The 18,122-nt window shown below is 51.3% G+C and overlaps 2 protein-coding genes across 2 annotated transcripts; both read left to right on the top strand.

The window, feature by feature from the left end:
* The first annotated feature begins 3,535 nt into the window (after nt 1-3,535).
* Nucleotides 3,536-7,005, top strand: SPINK4 (serine peptidase inhibitor Kazal type 4). Its single transcript, XM_030469847.1, has 4 exons — nt 3,536-3,608; nt 4,608-4,642; nt 4,965-5,077; nt 6,258-7,005. Exons 1-4 carry the CDS (start codon nt 3,536-3,538, stop codon nt 6,301-6,303), a joined length of 267 nt encoding a protein of 88 aa, XP_030325707.1. The 3' UTR covers nt 6,304-7,005.
* A 4,422-nt stretch (nt 7,006-11,427) lies between these two features.
* On the top strand, nt 11,428-16,905 carry LOC115601343 (major latex allergen Hev b 5-like). The gene is made up of 4 exons (XM_030471238.1): nt 11,428-12,654; nt 14,956-15,049; nt 15,489-15,811; nt 16,547-16,905. The coding sequence occupies exons 1-4, from the start codon at nt 12,573-12,575 to the stop codon at nt 16,651-16,653; spliced, it is 606 nt and encodes a 201-aa protein (XP_030327098.1). The 5' UTR covers nt 11,428-12,572; the 3' UTR covers nt 16,654-16,905.
* The last annotated feature ends 1,217 nt before the right edge of the window (nt 16,906-18,122 follow it).

The raw sequence follows: 18,122 nt of genomic DNA, 5'->3' as shown, positions 1-18,122 counted from the left end.
TGAGGTCAGCCGTAAAATCCAGGAAAGGCAGCCGATAACAGCAAGGAACTGGCAGGTGCTGGGTGGAGCGGTGACAACACCAAGGCCACACGTCAGATAAGGCCATCGGGCAGACATGGAGCAAGAGCAATGTGATGCAATCCAGCATGGCCTGCTGCCACCAGTGCCCAGGCAGATGGAGAGCCTGCACACAGCACCGTGGTCGCCGGGAGGCATAGCCATGATAAAGGCTCATGCTGCAATGAGCAATCCCGGGCAGCATGGCAGCACGGACACGGGGTGCCAGTCAGTATGTGGGTACAAGTGCAAATTCAGGGATAACACTGTGAGGCAACAAGCGAGATGGTTTGGGTTGGAGAGGTCCTTAAGATCATCTAGTTCCAATCCCCTGCCATGTGCAGGGACACCTCACACAAGACCAGGTTGCTCCAAGCCCTGTCCAACCTGGCCTTGAGCACCGCCAGGGGTGGGGCAGCCACAGCTTCTCTGGGCAACCTGTGCCAGTGCCTCACCACCCTCACAGTAAAAAACTTTTTCCTTATATCTAATCTGAACTTCCCCTTGTTTCAGTTCAAATCCATTCCCCCGTGTCCTATTGCTACAGTCCCTGACGAAGAGTCCCTATCCAGCACCCTTGCAGGGGATGGGGAGCAGCTCCCCCATGTGTTCCTGTACCACTGGGAGCCTGGGACACACCAGGCACAGCAGAAAGGTGCCCCACTTCGTGATACCTGCAACAGAGAGCAGGAAAGCCCAGACTCAAATGTGTGACTGTCTCAGACATAGCTGGAGCTGTGTGGCCAAGTGTGAGGGCAAACAGCCACCAGGAACCCTCCAGCTCCACCCATGGAAGAATTTCCTCACCTTTTCTTTGAGGGGGACAGTAGGCAGGACTTTCATCAGGGACTGCAAGCCTGTGCTTGAAAGAAAAGCAGAAAAAGACAAAAACAGTTTGCGGGAGGCAATTTCCCCTTTGTCATCTCTTAGTGTTTGAATACCACCGAAGAACCACGCGGAGGCAGATCAAGCCACGTATTGGCCAACAGGTTTTCCACAGCACCACGTAACCTGCTGCCTCCGATACAGACCCAAAGAGCCAGGCCACGCTTGGGACCCATGGCACAGCATGGTTCTCTGCAGCGGTGGCACTGGAGGCCACCAGCTTTTGTGTGGGGTTTTTTGGTAGTAAAAACATTGAAGAATATTGTAAAGGCCCATGGTAGCCCTCAACCAGGGCTGTGCTCCCAGCCTTAGTGTTGGTGTGGAGCAGTTTGCAGGAGGTGGACCCATGTTGTCCATGTAGCTGAGTGTTGGCTGAGACCACATTTGCAAGGTGGGTGCCCAAGGAGATACATCCACGTGTGCTGGAGAGCGAGAGCTCCTGTGTCCCCAGGACCCAGCATGCTCGTGGTGGGCTCCTTCAGGGCTTGCCCACCAAACCTTGTGCACAGAAGGGCTTGGTCGGGGCACCTGCGCCCCTGTACATGGCCCAGTGGATGGAGATCTCCCACCTCCCTGCTGGTCTGGGTTGCTGCCTGACCTCCATGGCAAGGATTCTTTCCTAACTCATGACCCGAACATCTCAAGGCTGCAGTTTGTGCTTGTTGCATTTTATTCTGTTATCTGGCACTACCAAGAGGCTGTATCAGATCCCACCATGGCCTCCCTAGTACCAGAATAAACATGACCAAGAGGCCTCCATGTGCCTCAGGAACAGCTGCTACTGCTGCTATCAGGGTACTATCAGATCCCACCTTGGACTCTCTAGTACTAGTACAACAAGAACAACAGGCCTTCATTAGCTTCAGGAGCAACGGCTACTGCTACTATCAGTCTACTATCAGATCCCACTTTGGCCTTCCTAGTACTAGACTAAACAAGAACAACAGGCCCCCATGTGCCTCAAGAACAACTGCTAGTGCAGTTAAGTATTTGCTTTAGTTGAGGAATTTCCAAAGTGGAATAATAATAAAAGCCAAAGGTTACTTGAGCTGTGTAAACTCTGTGAAGAGGGAATATAAAACATGTGCACAGCTGCCTCAGCAGAGTGAAGGAATGTTTCTGCAAGGGGAATCCTGAATCAGTCACCTTCCTCCTTCCCAAAACCTCCTCACAGCCCTGCTGAGTTGGTTGAGACACCTCCCAAGGGCAAGGATGGAAGCAGCTTTGCGTAGTGCCCATACCCCTCTGACCACGAGGGATGCTCACCCTCAAGTAAGACTGTGGGTGAGAAATGTCCTAAGCACAGTCATGGTCAGCTCCTCAGCAAGCGCACATGTGCTTGCTGTGGGTGTCTGGAGCTCTCCCAGGCCAATGGTGGCTTCTGTAGGACACCTACTCCCTTCCTGCCCCTTGCCCACACAGCACCTCCTACTTGTTCCCAAGGGTGAAGGAGACCATCTGTCACTTCTGACCACAGCAAGTCTGTCCCAAAGGAGTTTTCAGTCAAGACTGTTCTTTAGCTACAACACTGACTTTCCACACAGTGGTCCTCGTTTCCCTCCTTTACCCTTCACTGACTGATTCACCAGAGGAAGGTGGGGATGGATGTGGTAAATTCAGATCCTCAGAAAGAGGTGGTGAAGATGCTGACATGGAAAGACTGACATTGAGCATCCAGTCTTGCAGGCAAAGCAGCTGGGGTCTTCTAGGTTGGTGATGCTTCACGGAAGAATTGGCTTTTCTTACCATGCAGGATCCTCTCCACACGCTCTGCACCTCCCTCTGCATATTAAAACTGGGTATCCATGCATACAGTCCCCTTCCATCACACTGAATCTTATATAAACATATCTTTGCTCTGTCACGCTCAGCTGCAACCATCTATGTGACCAAGCTGGTGAGCAGAGCAAGGTATTAAACTGCCCACGAGGATGGGTAGAGAAGCATAGGCAGCAGCTGCAGCTGCAGCTTCCTACTCCCACTCAGATGAATTTCACTCCCTTCAGCCTGTCTCTGCCCCCAGCCATTCCCATCCCACCCTGTGATGGGGTGTGCTTGCTGCACCATGGCAGCAGCCTTCCTGCCTGCGTATTTGAGATCACACTGCTGGGATCCTGCCCCATGCACCAGGCAGCTGAGCATCTGCTTGGCTGGGTATCATAATGCTGAGCCCACAGCACAGCTACCCAAATGAGCCTGAATTTCCTGTCAATCCATGTGGAGTCTCCCAGACCAACTGGACATACCTGCCACGTATGAAGAACAGCAGCTGCCAAGCTGGAGGGATGGTTTGGGTGTCATACACCCAGAGGTGAGCTGGCTGGGGGGAGCGGAGAAGAGCAGCATTGCCCAATCCAGGCAACAATGCAAGGCATTATAAAGCAGCTTCCAGTACCTGAGGCCAGCAAGTGGCACTGGGGCTTATCAGTGGCATGGGAGCACCCGAGTGATCCCTCTGGGTGCACAGAGCAGCTGTTCCCAGTGCAGATCAAAGTGCTGCTTTTCCCAGCACTGCTGAGATAAGCCGATGCCCTTCCTATAAAGGCAGCGGTGCGCGGAGCGAGGTGCACGAGCGCGCGTGTCGGCACCAGCCATGCCCGCGCAGGAGCTGCCAATGGTGGTGGTGGTGGTGGCGGCGGCACTGGTTGTTCTTGTCGCTGCCGGCGGTAAGCCCGCTCTTCTGCCGGCAGACGGCTCTGTGGCAGTGGGTTGGGAGCAATGGATGGACCAGAAATGGGTGGGAGGTCAGAAAGAACCAGGATCTCTGCTTTGGAGGGGAGGTGAGGAGGGCAAGCACACACAGTGGCAGCATGGTGCGGAAGAAGGCTTGGGGCAAGCAGGCTGTGCCAGTTCGGGGCAAGGGTTGTAGGCTGGTTCATCAACTGTACTGCCCTCGGGAGAGGGATGAGACAGGGGACAGCCTGCAATGCAGACGAGAACCAGGATATGTGGGGACAGCACATGCAGCGTGGTGGCAGCTGCTGTTGTTCTTGCCTCCATGAAGAGCTGCAAGTCTTTGCAAGAACACTGTGTGCTCAGCGTATTCATGTGGGAAGCAGCTATTTGTAGACTCTGGAAAATTGGTGCTACCTAGGTGCACGTAGTGGTGGTCCCACAGCAGCCTGTGCATAAGCCCTCGTGCTCCCAGGATGTTCATGCGCTGCATAGATGGGCTGTGAACTGTTCCTACTGCTCTTCCTGTGTGCAGAAGAAGAACCCACAGAATGCAGCTCTTCCTGGGATGGCTGTTGTCTGGCTGTTGTCTGGCTGTCACCCGCCCTCAGCCCTCTGAAGATACCCCTTGTCCCTGTGCTGCACAGTACAGGTTCACATTTCCTGGGATGTGCTGGATGCTCTGTGGAGCTCCTGGTCCAGAGACTGGGAGAGAAGAGGGAAAGGGAGGGGGATTAGGGAGCAGGAACAGGCGTTGCCAGCTTTGTCCCAGCCAGCTCAGCTGCAGTTGGAGGCTGTGCACAGTGCTGCTGGGATGGTGGCATGCAAGAAACTGGTCGCCCCTCATGAAACCCACACAGCTGATCTGGGTCCTGAGCGGGCCCTGCACAACCATGCCTTTCCTTTGGTCTGGATGTAACCTCTGTTGATGTCTCATGCTCCTGCCACCAGTCACTGGTGTGCCATGCTCACAGGTCTCTGCTCTGTTTCAGGGGCAGAGCTGAACAAAAGGAATGGCCTGAGAAAGGTAAGAGGTTTCTGGTTTTACTTGTTCACGACTTGAGATTGGATTTAGTGCCTAGCATGCGTGGGAGAAAGGCTGTTCCCAGCAACCATCTTCAGCTGACCATGGGTGCTGGTGCACCAAGCATCAAACCCACATCAGAGGCCAGGTTGTGAGTCCCACTGAGGGATGTGGTGGCCTGCGCTCTCTGCTTTCTTGGTCTGTGTGATCTGTCCAGGGCAGAGGGAACCAGGTCAGCAGTGGCACTTGCTCCTTCGAGGGTGCTGTGGGAGGAAGAGATGGGTGCTGCTGGCAATGAAAGGGGTGCTGTGATTCTCCTTTTCAGCCGGTGTGTGGAGAGATGGTGGAGCTGCAAGCCTGCCCCCTCCTGCACTTGCCTGTCTGTGGGACTGATGGGAACACCTATGCCAATGAATGCCTGCTCTGTGTGCAGCAAATGTAAGCTCATGCCCTTAGCAGAGACCTCCAGGGGCCTAATTTTGGCTGTCTGAAACTGGGCACTTGTGAAATACTGTCACTCAAGCTCCCCTGTGCCTGGGAGCTTCACCCTCCTGCACTGGTAGTGCCTGCAAATGGGTGCAGGCACATCCCCAGCCCTTGCCTACAGATTCCTGCCCCATCCCTGGCACCTTGTTCAGTGACTACTGCTCAGCTGCAGGCTGGGGGATTTGGATTGTTGTGTTGGCAGTGGACTAATCCCACAGAAGAGCTGAATATTCATCCGTTGGATCAGCTTGCTAAATCAGACCATTTGTGGCTGCATGATCAGCAGATCCAAAAGGGAAGTCAGGATCCCATGGCCAAAACACCTCCAACAGGAGTGCCTGCAAGCTGGCAACAAATCAGACACTGACAAGGATGGGAGAAGGTCCCACTGTCTGTGCTGCCTGCAATTAGAGAAGGGAGAGTTGAACTTTGATGGGCAAAAAAGTCAACTAAGCATCTAGTCTGGAGAGTCAAATAGCACCACTAAGTCCTTTGAAGGGACTTTTGTGAATGCAGATGTGCAGTTATGTGCCTCATGCCTCTTTTGGCATAACTTCAAACAAAAGGTACCACCATAAACTTGCAGACTAGGGCAGCAGGGACCCCAAGAGAAGCGCAAGGGTTGCTTTGGGGCACTGATTTTATCCAGACTGGGGAGTGACCGAGCAGGAGTTCCCACTAGAAAGGGACAGAGGGTGAAGATCAGGTTGAACACAGGTCAGCAGTGCACTTGCACAGCAAATAACACAAACTGTGCGCTGGGCTGCAGGAGGAGAGCGATGCCCAGCTTGTCAAGGGAAGCTGCAAGAAGGTACAGAGGAGCTATGTCCAGCTAGTCTGTGGAATGGGATGCTTGGGGGATCTAGCAGCAGCCTACAGTTGCAGATGGGATGGTGCTACACTCTTCTTGGTGGTAGTGGGTGGTTCAAAATGGGGCAGCAACCACAAGCATCAGCCACAGAGGAGGGGACACTGTGGGCCAGGATTGCGTGCAGCCACTGCAGCTTTCTAGACAGGAAAGTAAGCCAATTTTATACCAGTCAGCTCCATTCCATGGGCTGGATGGGAGCCAAAGTATGACGTGGGGAGTACTTTTTTGAGCTCTTATGCTTTTTTTCCTATGTTATTCTAGGAAAACCAGGCAAGACATCCAGATTTTGAAAGACGGGGACTGTTGAGACCTCTGACCTTTCCTGAGCCTAGGAACAGGTGATTAATTGATCCTGTGTGCTGTGTACTGAATGCACATTTAAATTAGCGATGGTGAATAATAAAATGACAGGCACAGTCTTATTTCAACAGAACTTTTTTCATGCAAGGCTGAGGGAAAACAGCACAAGCCAGTTCCTACAAAGGGCTACTAAAAGCATACAGTTAAAACATTAATTTCAAATTCACTGTGATGTGATGCTCTGCATTGCGAGCATTATTTCATGCACGTTTGTGTGACAAAGACCATGTGGGAGTAGCAAGAAACACACAGATTCCAGTGAAGAAGGCGCTGAACGAGTGCAGATATTTTTTTCTGTAAGATGGCAATTTACCAAAAGGAAAGTAAAGTTTCTCCAGTGTGGGAGAAAACAACTTCCTGGCTCCCTAGTAAACACCACCGCTTCCAGAGCTGATGTAAGTTGAAAATAGTAACGTCTGCACTTCTCAGAGTAGATTTTATCCAGCTTCTTATCCAAGAGCCTTTCACAGCAGGAATCTGGAAAAAGCCCAAAGGGAGACCCTGCATGCAAGAGACCCCTGATCTCTGTTCCAGTGCTTGAAAGCAACCTCCAAACTTAACTAGTTACCCAGAAATGCTCTCTGGGAACTGCAGGTTCCGGTCTGGTTGCCAAATTTCAGGTCTAGGTTGCTCCTGGTGTCACGGCCGTCTTTGGGACTGGCACAGTCCAACCAAGGGAACAGTGTAAGTGTGTATCAGCAGTCCTTGGGGCTCCCTCTGCTCTTTTGTCTCCCAGTTATACCAGATAGGATACAACTGACCTTTCACAAGATACCTCTAACAAGACTGTACAACAAAGGGGCTCCCTTTGCTTGCAGTGGCAGAGATCAGCACCAGGGCGCTAGCTAATCCAGGACTTGCCTCTTAATTCAGTTCAGTCCTGCACCAGATGTTGTATTTCTACAGAATGAGTGGTTAAGGTTTCTGATCAGCCTTTAAAAGTACTTCAGTGTGAGCTGCAACCCTTCAAGGACAGGTCTGCGCTCACCCACAAGGGCTCATGCAGCTCTGACTTGCTGCTATACTCACACAAGTCACTTGCAGGCATCTGGGTAAGAGTCCAGGGTGCGTGACATGGTCAACCGAGCTCCCTGAGATCAGTAACCACCCTATGAGTCTAGGGGCTGTGCTAATGTCGTGGCTACCATGGTGCTTGGCCAACTAGTCATGTAATCCATCCCCATGCACCTCCTCCAGGTCTGCACCTTCCTGGAATGATGAGGCGGGACACCGCAGCGCCATAATGCACGACAAAGCCATTGCTGGTACATGTAATGCTGCAGCTGGAAATAGTATTGAGGAATGTACAACAGCCATGCTTGGTCTGATGAGAGATGCATCTGACCTGGTGTCCACTGTCTTCAGGCCCAGAGGCGGCTGCTGTCACTAAAAGCTTTTCTTTCATTGAAAGCTCTTCCCCAGGCTGAAAAGTCTTAGCTGGCTAGTTGCTCAGAGTTGTCCAGAGCTTCTATCTCTGTTTTCCATGCCTGGACCCTTTCTGCTTCTGCAGAGCAGGGGACACAGCTTGCCCACCTGCCCACAGCTACTGCTCTTACACCATCTGCTCATTCATCCCAGGGCTCTGCAAGCCTGTTTGCCCCCTTCCAGCCTTCAGGTAGCAAAGGAGGGGTGGTCTGGCTGTGTTTGCTCTCTGCATTGCCAGTCCTTCTGTGCAGTCCTTTAGATGCACCATAGGGATGGATTTTGGTGGGGTTATCATCCCCAAAACACTTCCATAGTGAACAACACAAATGCATCGCTCTTGCCCATGGGGTTTTCTGCTCCTGCTGCTGCCATCCCAGCCGTATGCAGGACGTATTCGGGCAGCTCTGTCCCAGCTTTCTGCCAGGGCTGAAGGAAGGTACAGCATAGCATGGCACATAACTGGGACCCATTTTCCCCTGCAGAGGCAGAGTGGCTGCAGCCCTTCACTCTGTGTACCCTGAGAGCCACATCTATTTGTTTGCAGAGGCTAGGAAAAAGCAACACAGACAATTTAGGGGCTTTTCTGGAGATGAAAGCTGCACGCCTCCAGCACAACATGGATTGTTTATTTATAAACTACAGAGCTAAAGCACATACTTGTGTGCCAGACGTGCAAGGTCAAAGCTTGAGCAGCCTTGGGACAGAGTCAGTGTTGACACTACTCGCAGCGAATTTAGAGATACCCATCCTCCCCAGGGACTGCTGGATTCACCTGCTTATTTCATATGGCTCAAGAGCAAGAGACAGGCCCCGGGAGGTGAAGATGCTGATTTAACACCACCACAGACCTTGGCCAGAGAGCCTGACCCTGAAACCTGGCAGATCTGTTTCTGACAAGGTCAGGCGAGACTAAGGAGGCAGCTGGTGGGCAGCAAGACACGTGCACTGCACTGGTCAGTGGCAGGGACTATGGACATGGATTTGTATGTCTGCATGCAGTTTTGCCTGTTGAATTTATCCACCTGTTTCCCGTCTTTTCATGCTTCAGTCAAGGAAGGGGGAGGAAGGGATTATCTGCTTTCACGGGCACCATAGTTCATCACACAGAGCTACTCACTGGTAGTCCTGCTCCCAGAGAAGTGTGCTGCAGCCAGGAAAGTGGCCCCCAAGCCTGCCTCAATTCACGGAGTGAAAGTCAAGCCTGAAAATCGCTTCTCTATCATTGTCATGTGAGACAAAACTGGAGAAGTGCTAGAGTGACAGCGGAGTGGCTCCCCAGCTGCTCATGTTCAGCGTGATAATCTTGGTTCAGGTCTGCGTCCATTGACTGCAGGGAGGGATATGCAGGTCTCTGGATATTGCTTTGCATAGCAATGACAGATATGGGTAAAGAGAGATACACCAAGTCTCGTAAAGAACTTTGTGTTACGTATAGATCCAAAGCCCGGTGTCTGCAGTGACAGTCTCAACAGAGTCAGCAGACGGGTCTAGGGCAGGAGGTCCTGCCCTAGGTCCAGCTGTCCTTTGGACAAAGCGTTCTCAGGGCTTTTGGGTGGTGAAAGCCACGTGGGGGACCAGCAAGGTGAGATGTATCCAAGGTTGGGAGTGTGCCCCTATCAAGGAGCTCCAGTGACACTCAAGGGTTCCATGACACTGGTGCTGCTCAGGTTGCTAGACACCTGGTTAAGCTCCTCCAGTTCCTCGTCTGCGAAACTGATGTACCAGTGAAGGTGGCCCAGGGCTACCTGATCAAAAATGTGGAGAGGAAGGGAGGGAAGCAGCACATGGCATATGTAAAGTGTCCAGCTGCAACAGCTCACTCAACTGAGACTGGCCAGAAAGTTTAATCCACTTGCACAAATTCATCTATAGCAAAGGGGATACAGCTTTGGCCACATCAGCTGGAGAGCTCTGTTGGAGAAGAAGAGTCTGCTGTGTTACTGGTGCTGGTGGTGGATAGGGAGGTAACCTGGGCTTTAAAATGAGCCCAGTATCGCTGGTGTTGTGGGCAAGTCTCTGCCTCTCAGCACCTCCACTTCAGAGCAGAGACAACTCAAAACTAGGCAGCGGCGTTTGTAATTTCCACAGTCATCCATCACCAAAGCCTTCCCACAGGATACTAAAATCACTTCCTTGGAATTTAAAGTAATTCACACAGCCTCTCTAGAGATTTTGGTCCTGAAGAGATGCAAGTGCAGGCTGTGTAAGATTTTAAAGCCCATCTATTCCATTAAGCACCTCTAAAGACACTGAAGGCACAGCAACTCTTTCTTTTACAAATGTTCTTTACAAATCTATTCATTTCTAGCCAGCTAGAAGATGGCTGGAGTGGAGAAATATTGACAGTACCATCTCTGCAGTGTCATATGGCAATGTTTTGCTGAGTCAGGAGTCACTTATCGGACCTCACCAGGCTTTGGAGTGACTGAGTAGATGGGGGGTGTGAGAAGCTAAGTTAGCCACAGGCTGAGCACGCACCCAGTTCCCACGGAGCACTGAAACACCCAGAGATTTCCATCCCGTCTTCTGTGTTTCATATCATCCGCAAGCAGCCCAGAATATATCAAGCTCTTTGTAAGAATGCTTCTAGATGTGATGTTTTGCTATGGCCAGGCATATGGAATCGCAGTTCTGGTGTCCTCAACATAAGAAGGACATGGAGCTGTAGGAGCAAGTCCAGAGGAGGGCCATGAGGATGGTAAGGGGGCTGGAGCACCTCCCATACAAAGATAGGCCGAGAACATTGGGGCTGTTCAGCCTGGAGAAGAGGAGCTGCGTGGAGACCTCATAGCAGCCTTCCAGTATCTGAAGGGGGCCTACAAGGATGCTGGGGAGGAACTCTTCATCAGGGACTGTAGTGAAAGGACAAGGGGTAATGGGTTTAAACTAAAACAGGGGAAGTTCAGGTTAGATATAAGGAAGAAGTTCTTTACAGTGAGGGTGGTGAAGCACTGGAATGCATTGCCCAAAGAAGTGGTAAATGCTCCATCCCTGGCAGTGTTCAAGGCCAGGTTGGACAGAGCCTTGGGTGATACAGTCTAGAGTGAGGCATCCCTGTCCATGGCAGGGGGTTGGAACTATGTGATCTTAAGGTCCTTTCCAACCTGAACCATTCTGTGATTCTGTGATTCTATGATTTAGGTTGCAGAAGACCCTTAAGATCATGAAGCCCAACTGTTAACCGAGCACTACCAAGTTCACCATTAAACCATGTGCCTAAACGCTGCACGTCTTTTAAATATCTCCAGGAACAGTGACTCCACCACTGCCCTGGGCAGCCTGTTTCAACGCCTGAGCACCCTCTTGGTGAAGAAATTGTTCCTAATATCCAATCTAAACCTCCTCTGGTGCAGCTTGAGGCTGTTACCTCTTGTCCTGTCACTTGTTACCTGGGAGAAGAGACCGACCCCACCTCACTACAACCTCCTTTCAGGTAGCTGTAGAGAGCAGTAAGGTCCCTCCTGACCCTTCTCTTCTCCAGACTAAACACCCCCAGTTCCCTCAGCCATTCCTCATCAGGCTTGTGCTCCAGACCCTTCACCAGCTTCATTGCCCTTCTCTGGGCCTGCTCCAGCACCTCAATGTCCCTCTTGTAGTGAGGGGCCCAGAACTGAGCACAGCATTTGAGATGTGATGTGTTTTCTTCTTCCCCAAGCACTGTCTTTGCATGGTAGAGCATCTTGCAAGACACAGTTTTCAGGATGTCTGCATGGCACCGGGGCTGTGCAGCATCATCACACAGTACCAGAACATGGACATCCTCACCAGCACAGGACACCTTCACTTGTGACTGAGCTACAAGAAACTCCCCTGTGAATGACTTGGATGCCTCACATCTCTTTATGCCATCCTGGCCCACCCGCCCATATCAGAGCCTTCCCGTATCTGCTGTGCTGCCACCACCCTGCTGCTTCTTTTGGGGCTGCTAAACCTGCCCCACGTCTCTGGAGGTAACCTGTAATCTGCAGTGGACAAGGGGCCATCTGGGTCTTCCCACTGGTTTTACTGGGGCTACCCATTGCCATCCTGCTTCCTGAGAGAACTGCTTTGCTCATAGCCTGGAGCAACAAGTCACTGGGAAGTCCTCAACACACACAGGCCCTGGGCTGCAGTGCCAGTCTGGATTCATTATTCTGTCTGGATTTCCCAGGAAGGTGGTGCAGCCCTTGGACAGGTCACATGAATATGGCAGTCTCCATCCATAGGGGTTTCCAAAGCATACGATGCCACAAGGGCTCTAACCTTGCGCAGCAGAAAGTCCCGCTGAGAGACAGGCTGCAGTGGAGACAGAGGTCCCTTCCCACCAGCATTGCTAGGGTCCTGTGCAAACACCTTTCAAATAGCATACATCCCATTTCAGACCTCGCAAGGGGTCCTTAAGGGCTAACAACACTTCCCTGCATCTCATTCCGGAAACCAGTAGCAAGGGAGTGCTGCATCCTGCCCTGCCATGCAGCTTCTTTGGGCTATAAAGGAGGGCATTTGAGTCATGGTTTAGCAGCAAGGAGTGTAAATTTGTCTGAACTATAATTATTTTTTGTATAAAAGCACTAACTTTTGCTCTAACTTTGTGTGGATCTTTTGCAATCCACAGTAGATCCTGAGCAGAGACTCTGTATACCTTTGCACTCTGATAAGGAGAACATTATTACCCTACTAGTGGCCAGGCCAGATAAGAGGTTTTGGGCGGGCAGTCTGCATTTTTTTCAAGCCCTCATTATGCTGCACCAGTATCTCCAGATGCCCTTCCGAGGGAGTTAGGCTGCTTCCTATTCAACACAGCGAAGAGCCATGGCCAATTCAGAACAATGCCACACTAATTTGGAGCCTTCTAATCAACCCATTGCAGCCCGTGAGGAGCATGGAGAGGCAGGTAATGATGAGAACTCTCCTAACTTGAGTTTTTGGGGAGAGGAGAGAATGATCTTTGACACCAGTGGTTTCTAAAAAAGGAGTTAATAATTAACAGTTTATGCTTGGGGGGATGGAGGATGCACACTGAAAAGATAGGTGGCTTTTTCTGTGTCGTGTTTCAGATCACAAAGGCAGAAGAACCTATAAGCACTTTTCAACTCAGACAAAATCCCTCAGGCAGCATCAATATAATGCCTATTTGCAGACTTGGCAATACTGTCTCATTGTTCTCTTGGCTTGATGGATGTTTTTTCTTTTCATTTCATCTCTACCTCTGTGTCCTCAGCTAGATATTTTCTCACCAGGACGCAAATGTTTTACTGTGATCTTTCCTGCTTAGTGTTAACAGCTGACAGTTCTGGAGAATCTGTGGGAGTCCTCTCTTGGACCAGCCAGAGATGAGCGAGGGGTGTTTGCTGCTTGTGCAAAACAATTTGCTTAGGATGGCTAGGGAAGGAAACTGATTGCAAGCAGCTAAAAGTGCTTTTATGGCTCACAGGACCTATCTAAAGGGAAAGTTAGTTACCTTGGCTGCAAAGGGATGTGCGAGGGATTGTAATCTCCAGTAGTTAAACTGAAGCAGACCCTGCTACTGCAACTTGTAACCTCATCTTTCCAGGCTCTTTTCTGCCTTTTGCTATGTGGATTGCAGAGTCATCTCATGCTGGCTGTGCTCTGCTGCCTTTTACACTGCTTCGTGTTGGGGAACAGCCTCACATTTGGGGAACATCTACTTGGCCGTACGTTGTGCAGACCAAGTTCAGTGCTGGACTGTGCTCAGAGGCTGACACTGTCTCTGGCGATGCTGAGATGGCCCTGTCATCACTAAGATACTCTGGCACTATCATTGCATCTTGCCTTCAGAACTGTGTATCCTGCTGTGCCCTTTCTCTTGTTAGGTTGGAATTTTTTTAGGAGAAAAGCCCTCTCTTCCTGTATGGCACTACTGTGCTCAGAGCTAAAGGGGCCACTGGAAAACAGCTATAAAATAACCAAAAAACTAATAGGGAACAACAGAGGTAGGTGTTGTGGTTTAAACACAGCTGGTAACTAAGTACCACGCAGCCACTCTACCTGTTCGTTGTTCTGACGTTCTTCAGTGGCCCGACTCTGCATCCCTCCAGCTTATTGTTGCCAATAAGTTGGCATATAATGGTGGCATACTCTGTGTAAATTTCTGCCGTATGGGTCATGTACATTCAACTTCATCTGGATCTACGGGTGTATTCCCAGTGACCGACTTAAAATAAATAATATTTAGAACGGCTAATTCCCTGGCTCCTTGGCAGAGCACGAGACCCTGAAGAGTCCTTGACGAGTGCAAGCACTACTTAGCATCAACCAAAACATCACTGTGTTATCAGCACTGTTCTCAGGCTGAAACCAAAACATAGCCCTGAACCAGCTACTAGGAATTAAAACATAACTGAGGAGACCTCACTGCAGTCATCCTCTGCCTAACAGGGGCTAAGAGAAGGGAGAGCCATACTCCTTTTAAGGGTGCACAGGGAAAGGCAGGAGGCACTCAGTCCACATTGTGAACATGGCTGGATAGAAAAACAGAAAAAATGTAAGGGTGAGAGTGGTGCAGAGACGAGATAAGTGGGCTTTGAGGTATTCCCACTTTGCTGGTCAGGGGCCTGGACTGCTTGATGTAATTTTAAAGTTGGACCTGCACAGAGTGATGGGGATCCAGAGGGGTGCCCCTTTCTCCTGGTGGCTGTAGGTAACCTACACATCTTGCCTAAATGGTAAAGTCAGCATTGGAGTTAGTTTGACTCACAAGAGCCAGTCTGTCTTCAGCCTTGGTATGGTCTTCTTCAGAGCTGCAGACCAGCTTGGGGCAGCTTGTGTGTTTTTAGGGACCAGTGTCCTCACTCCCAGAAGTGTGTACTAGCCCTGTCCTGGTCTCTGGGTGGGTCAGTATCACCCACAGGGCCTCAGGCCAATACACAGGAGCATCTGTGTATGGGAAAGCCTGCACCCTCTGGCTCACCCTCTCCTCACCCCAGAGCTGTAGCAGCAGGAAGAAAACTGCAACTAGAAGTTTAGAGTAATTTTCAGCACAGGAGCACAGGAGCTTTGGGGGTGTTTGTCATCAGATCCTACCCACTGAGGCTGAGCTGGAGGTACAGCCCCCAAGCAGTTTCATATCAAAACCTGCTTCATGACAAAAAGAGCATGGCTTCTTGCATCAGTTTTCTGTCACCAGGCAGGGAGGTATCGAATTGTCATGTTAGCACTCAATTTTTCCTTGCAGAAATCCCCATCGCCCGCCGCTTGAGAGACCGTGAGATGCTCCGGAAAAGAAGGGAAAAAGCCCAGGAGAAGGACTCAGCTTACTGGATTTACAGGTTAAAACTTGCTTATGCTGTGGGGTCGTTTTCTTGGTGCATTTAACCTGAGCTCAGGCGTGGCATCCCAGCCCCTCCATCTTCACACAGGGACAGAGCCAAGCTGGGCCGCACCAGTCTTCAGTGGGGAAAGGTGAAGAAGGTCTAGGCAGGCACTGCGGGGCAGAGATGGACGGGGGGTGGTTATGTAGGTAGTGGGTTTGATGGCAAGCAATCCTCAACCCAACATGGAGCTGGGGGAGGTTTTGGTGCCAAGCTCCCACTGGTCAGTGCAGCCACAGGAGGCTGCTGTGCAGGGCTGGGGAGGAGGGCTGGGGAAGGGCAGCTTCTGCTGGGATGGACTGGGGCACAGTCACAGTAAAGGCAAAGAGGCCTTGGGGAAGGAGGCAAAGTCCTCCACCCCAAGCCCAACTCTCGCCCATGTGAAACCCCCTGACAGGGAGCCGAGGATCAAAAAGCCGAGGAAAGGCAGAGGAGACAAGCAAGGATGGGGTGACCAGCCAGCAGTGGAGCCCAAACCAGTGGCGGAACTGAAGGTGGAACCGGAGGCAGAACCAGTGGAAGAACCAGCGGAAGAACTGGAACATGTCCAGCCCAACCTCAAGCCGCAGGAGAAGGCTGAGCCAGTGGCACCCAAGCCAGCACCACCTGAGCCAGTGCAACAGGAGCAGTCGCCTGCGCTGACCACCCAGGGCCTGGTTGCTGGGATGCCAATGGGAGCAGCGGGTGGGGAGCTGGCAGCCAGTAGCCAGGATGCTGTGGGTGAGCTGCTGGAGAGCCGCTGGCTCCATGGGGTCTTGGGAGCAGTGCAGTGCCGCCTCTTCAGAAGTATCAGCCAAGGTTACCCACCTCATCAACAACCAGCCCGCAGCACCACTAGGGCACAGGTCCCTGCACCACCAAATGTGGCCTGGGTAGCTGTGTGTGGGCTTAAACCACGACACTGTGAAAGAGTGGGGGCATGTTGGGGCTGTAGGGGCAGATACCGCTCTCCACGTCATGGGGAGTGACAGAAAGCCCACTACTGTCAGTAGAGTTGCTGGCAGGGGGTGTGTGGTCCCTGGTCCTAAATGGCTCCTTGTCCTACGGACACCTCTGAGGCTCAACAAAAGCCAGGTTAGAGCAGAGATGCTGTGGAGAGAAGATGCAGTCTCGTCAGGCCAGGGCTGGTCAGCAAGAGCCAAAACCCAGACATGCTCTGTCCACAGTCCACCCAGTTTCAGGGCTGACACTGGGATGGGGGGAAGGTTGTCACTAGGGCAAAGGATGGGTGTCTGCAGAAACCTCTTTGAAACCCACTGGGGCTTTAGCCTCTCCAACTCCCTTCCACTACCCCTGGGGCTGCTGTGTCCTTTGAAAAGCAGACAGGCCACCAGGAGCTGCCTAACACCACAGGCAATCACAGGAGCCTGTCCACTGAGGCTTTAGCACAGCACAGAGGGGTAACACACGAGATCACTGCAGTATGAAATAATCTGTCTCTTACATGTCTTACAGGTGATGAGGAGCTGCTGAATCTGGCAGAAACGGAGATACCTGAAGATCTGAATACTCCTCTGGATAACATGTGCCAGGATAACGAATACATACCCTTTCTGTTTTAGTTTTCTGATCGGGTTTTTTCCGGTTCAGGATGTTTTGACTCCTGCCTGACAAACTCCAATAAGTACTGCAGAGTGATTTTGACCTGCTCCTTCCTTGTAACAAAGCCCATACGCTCCTGGTCACTCTGCTTTTTATGCTTCTTTTAAGTTAGAATGAGGGCAAATGTAATTGCTGTGCTTTTAGCTAGCTGGAGCTGCTCAGCTTGGGCTTTTTTCCTGCACCCAATAAAACAGCCACTTGTTTCATCATCTGAAGTCTGAAGTCTTTCTTATGGTCTCTTTCCCTCCCGGTAAACAGCTTGCTTTCCTAAAGCCTGGAAACCCTTTTGGTTTCAATTTCTGGGCAGCCTCACTCCAACCTTGGTGAGCCAATATGTTCAGCAAACAAAAGATGGTTGAAAACATCTGAGTGCAACAGGCTGGGAAATGCCATCTGGGGCAAAGACAGGAGGTACGCTGTGTCCCTGGCTCCCCAGCCTCACACCCAGGGTTTCTCCTAAAGCCAGGAAGGAATGGGGTGCCCTCTCTGCCCACATTTCGGGTCTTGTGATCTTCTCTCCTGTGCATGGCCAGGGGGGTGGCTCTCTTATGTTCCTGTAATATCCTGACACAGGGGGTCTTTCTCCTCTTGAGGTGGCATGGAGGTCTCTATTGCCATTATCTGACTTACCAAGAGCCTGTGTCCTAGAGCACAGGGCTGGCCAGGCCTCTATTTGGGAGATTTATGGAATTTTTGTGGCTCCAGGGATGTCACCACTGCTGTCCCAGAGCTCTGCAAGGCTCTGTGTCCCAGCAGATGTGACATGTCACCAGTGACACCAGTAACACTGTCTCTCCAGTGACAGGATGGACATCACTGATTCATGTCCCTGCTTTGGTGCCAGGGATGTCACACTGAGAGGCAAGCGCTTAGCACAGCCTCCCCAGTCTGAGATCCTGGGGTGACCCCTGCAGTTACACCACCAGAAGCTCTAAAGCACTTGGTGGGTGTCAAAGCAGAAAGCATCCTGCAGTGCCATAACCAAGCAAATGCAGCCCATTACCCACAGACAGCTCCTGGAGGGATGGGTCTCCCCCTATAAAGGTGTCCTGGTGATGTTTCAGTCTCCATAAACATCTCAGCTAATGCAAGCTGGAGTGACTTATACCTATGGGAAAAGAGCAAGATCTATTACTTTAATGGTTTAAGCCCAGCTGGTAACTCAGCACCACACAGACACTCTCACACCCTCTCCTTCCACTTCCCCAGGCAGAGCATGAAAGTCTGAAAAGCCCTTGATCAGGGTAAGTGCTACTGAGCAATAACTAAAACATCGGTGTGTTACCAGCATTGTTCTCAGACTGAAGCTGAAATGTAGCACTGTGCCAGCTACTAGGAAGAAAATTAACCCTCCTGTCAGTCACGGAGGGCACAAAACAACCAAAACCCTCCTTCTCCAGTGTTTAAGTGGAGCTGTATGAGGTGGCGA

The sequence above is a fragment of the Strigops habroptila genome, chromosome Z, assembly GCF_004027225.2.
Source record: "Strigops habroptila isolate Jane chromosome Z, bStrHab1.2.pri, whole genome shotgun sequence".
Taxonomy (NCBI): domain Eukaryota; kingdom Metazoa; phylum Chordata; class Aves; order Psittaciformes; family Psittacidae; genus Strigops; species Strigops habroptila.
This window is presented reverse-complemented; position numbering and strand designations above follow the sequence as displayed.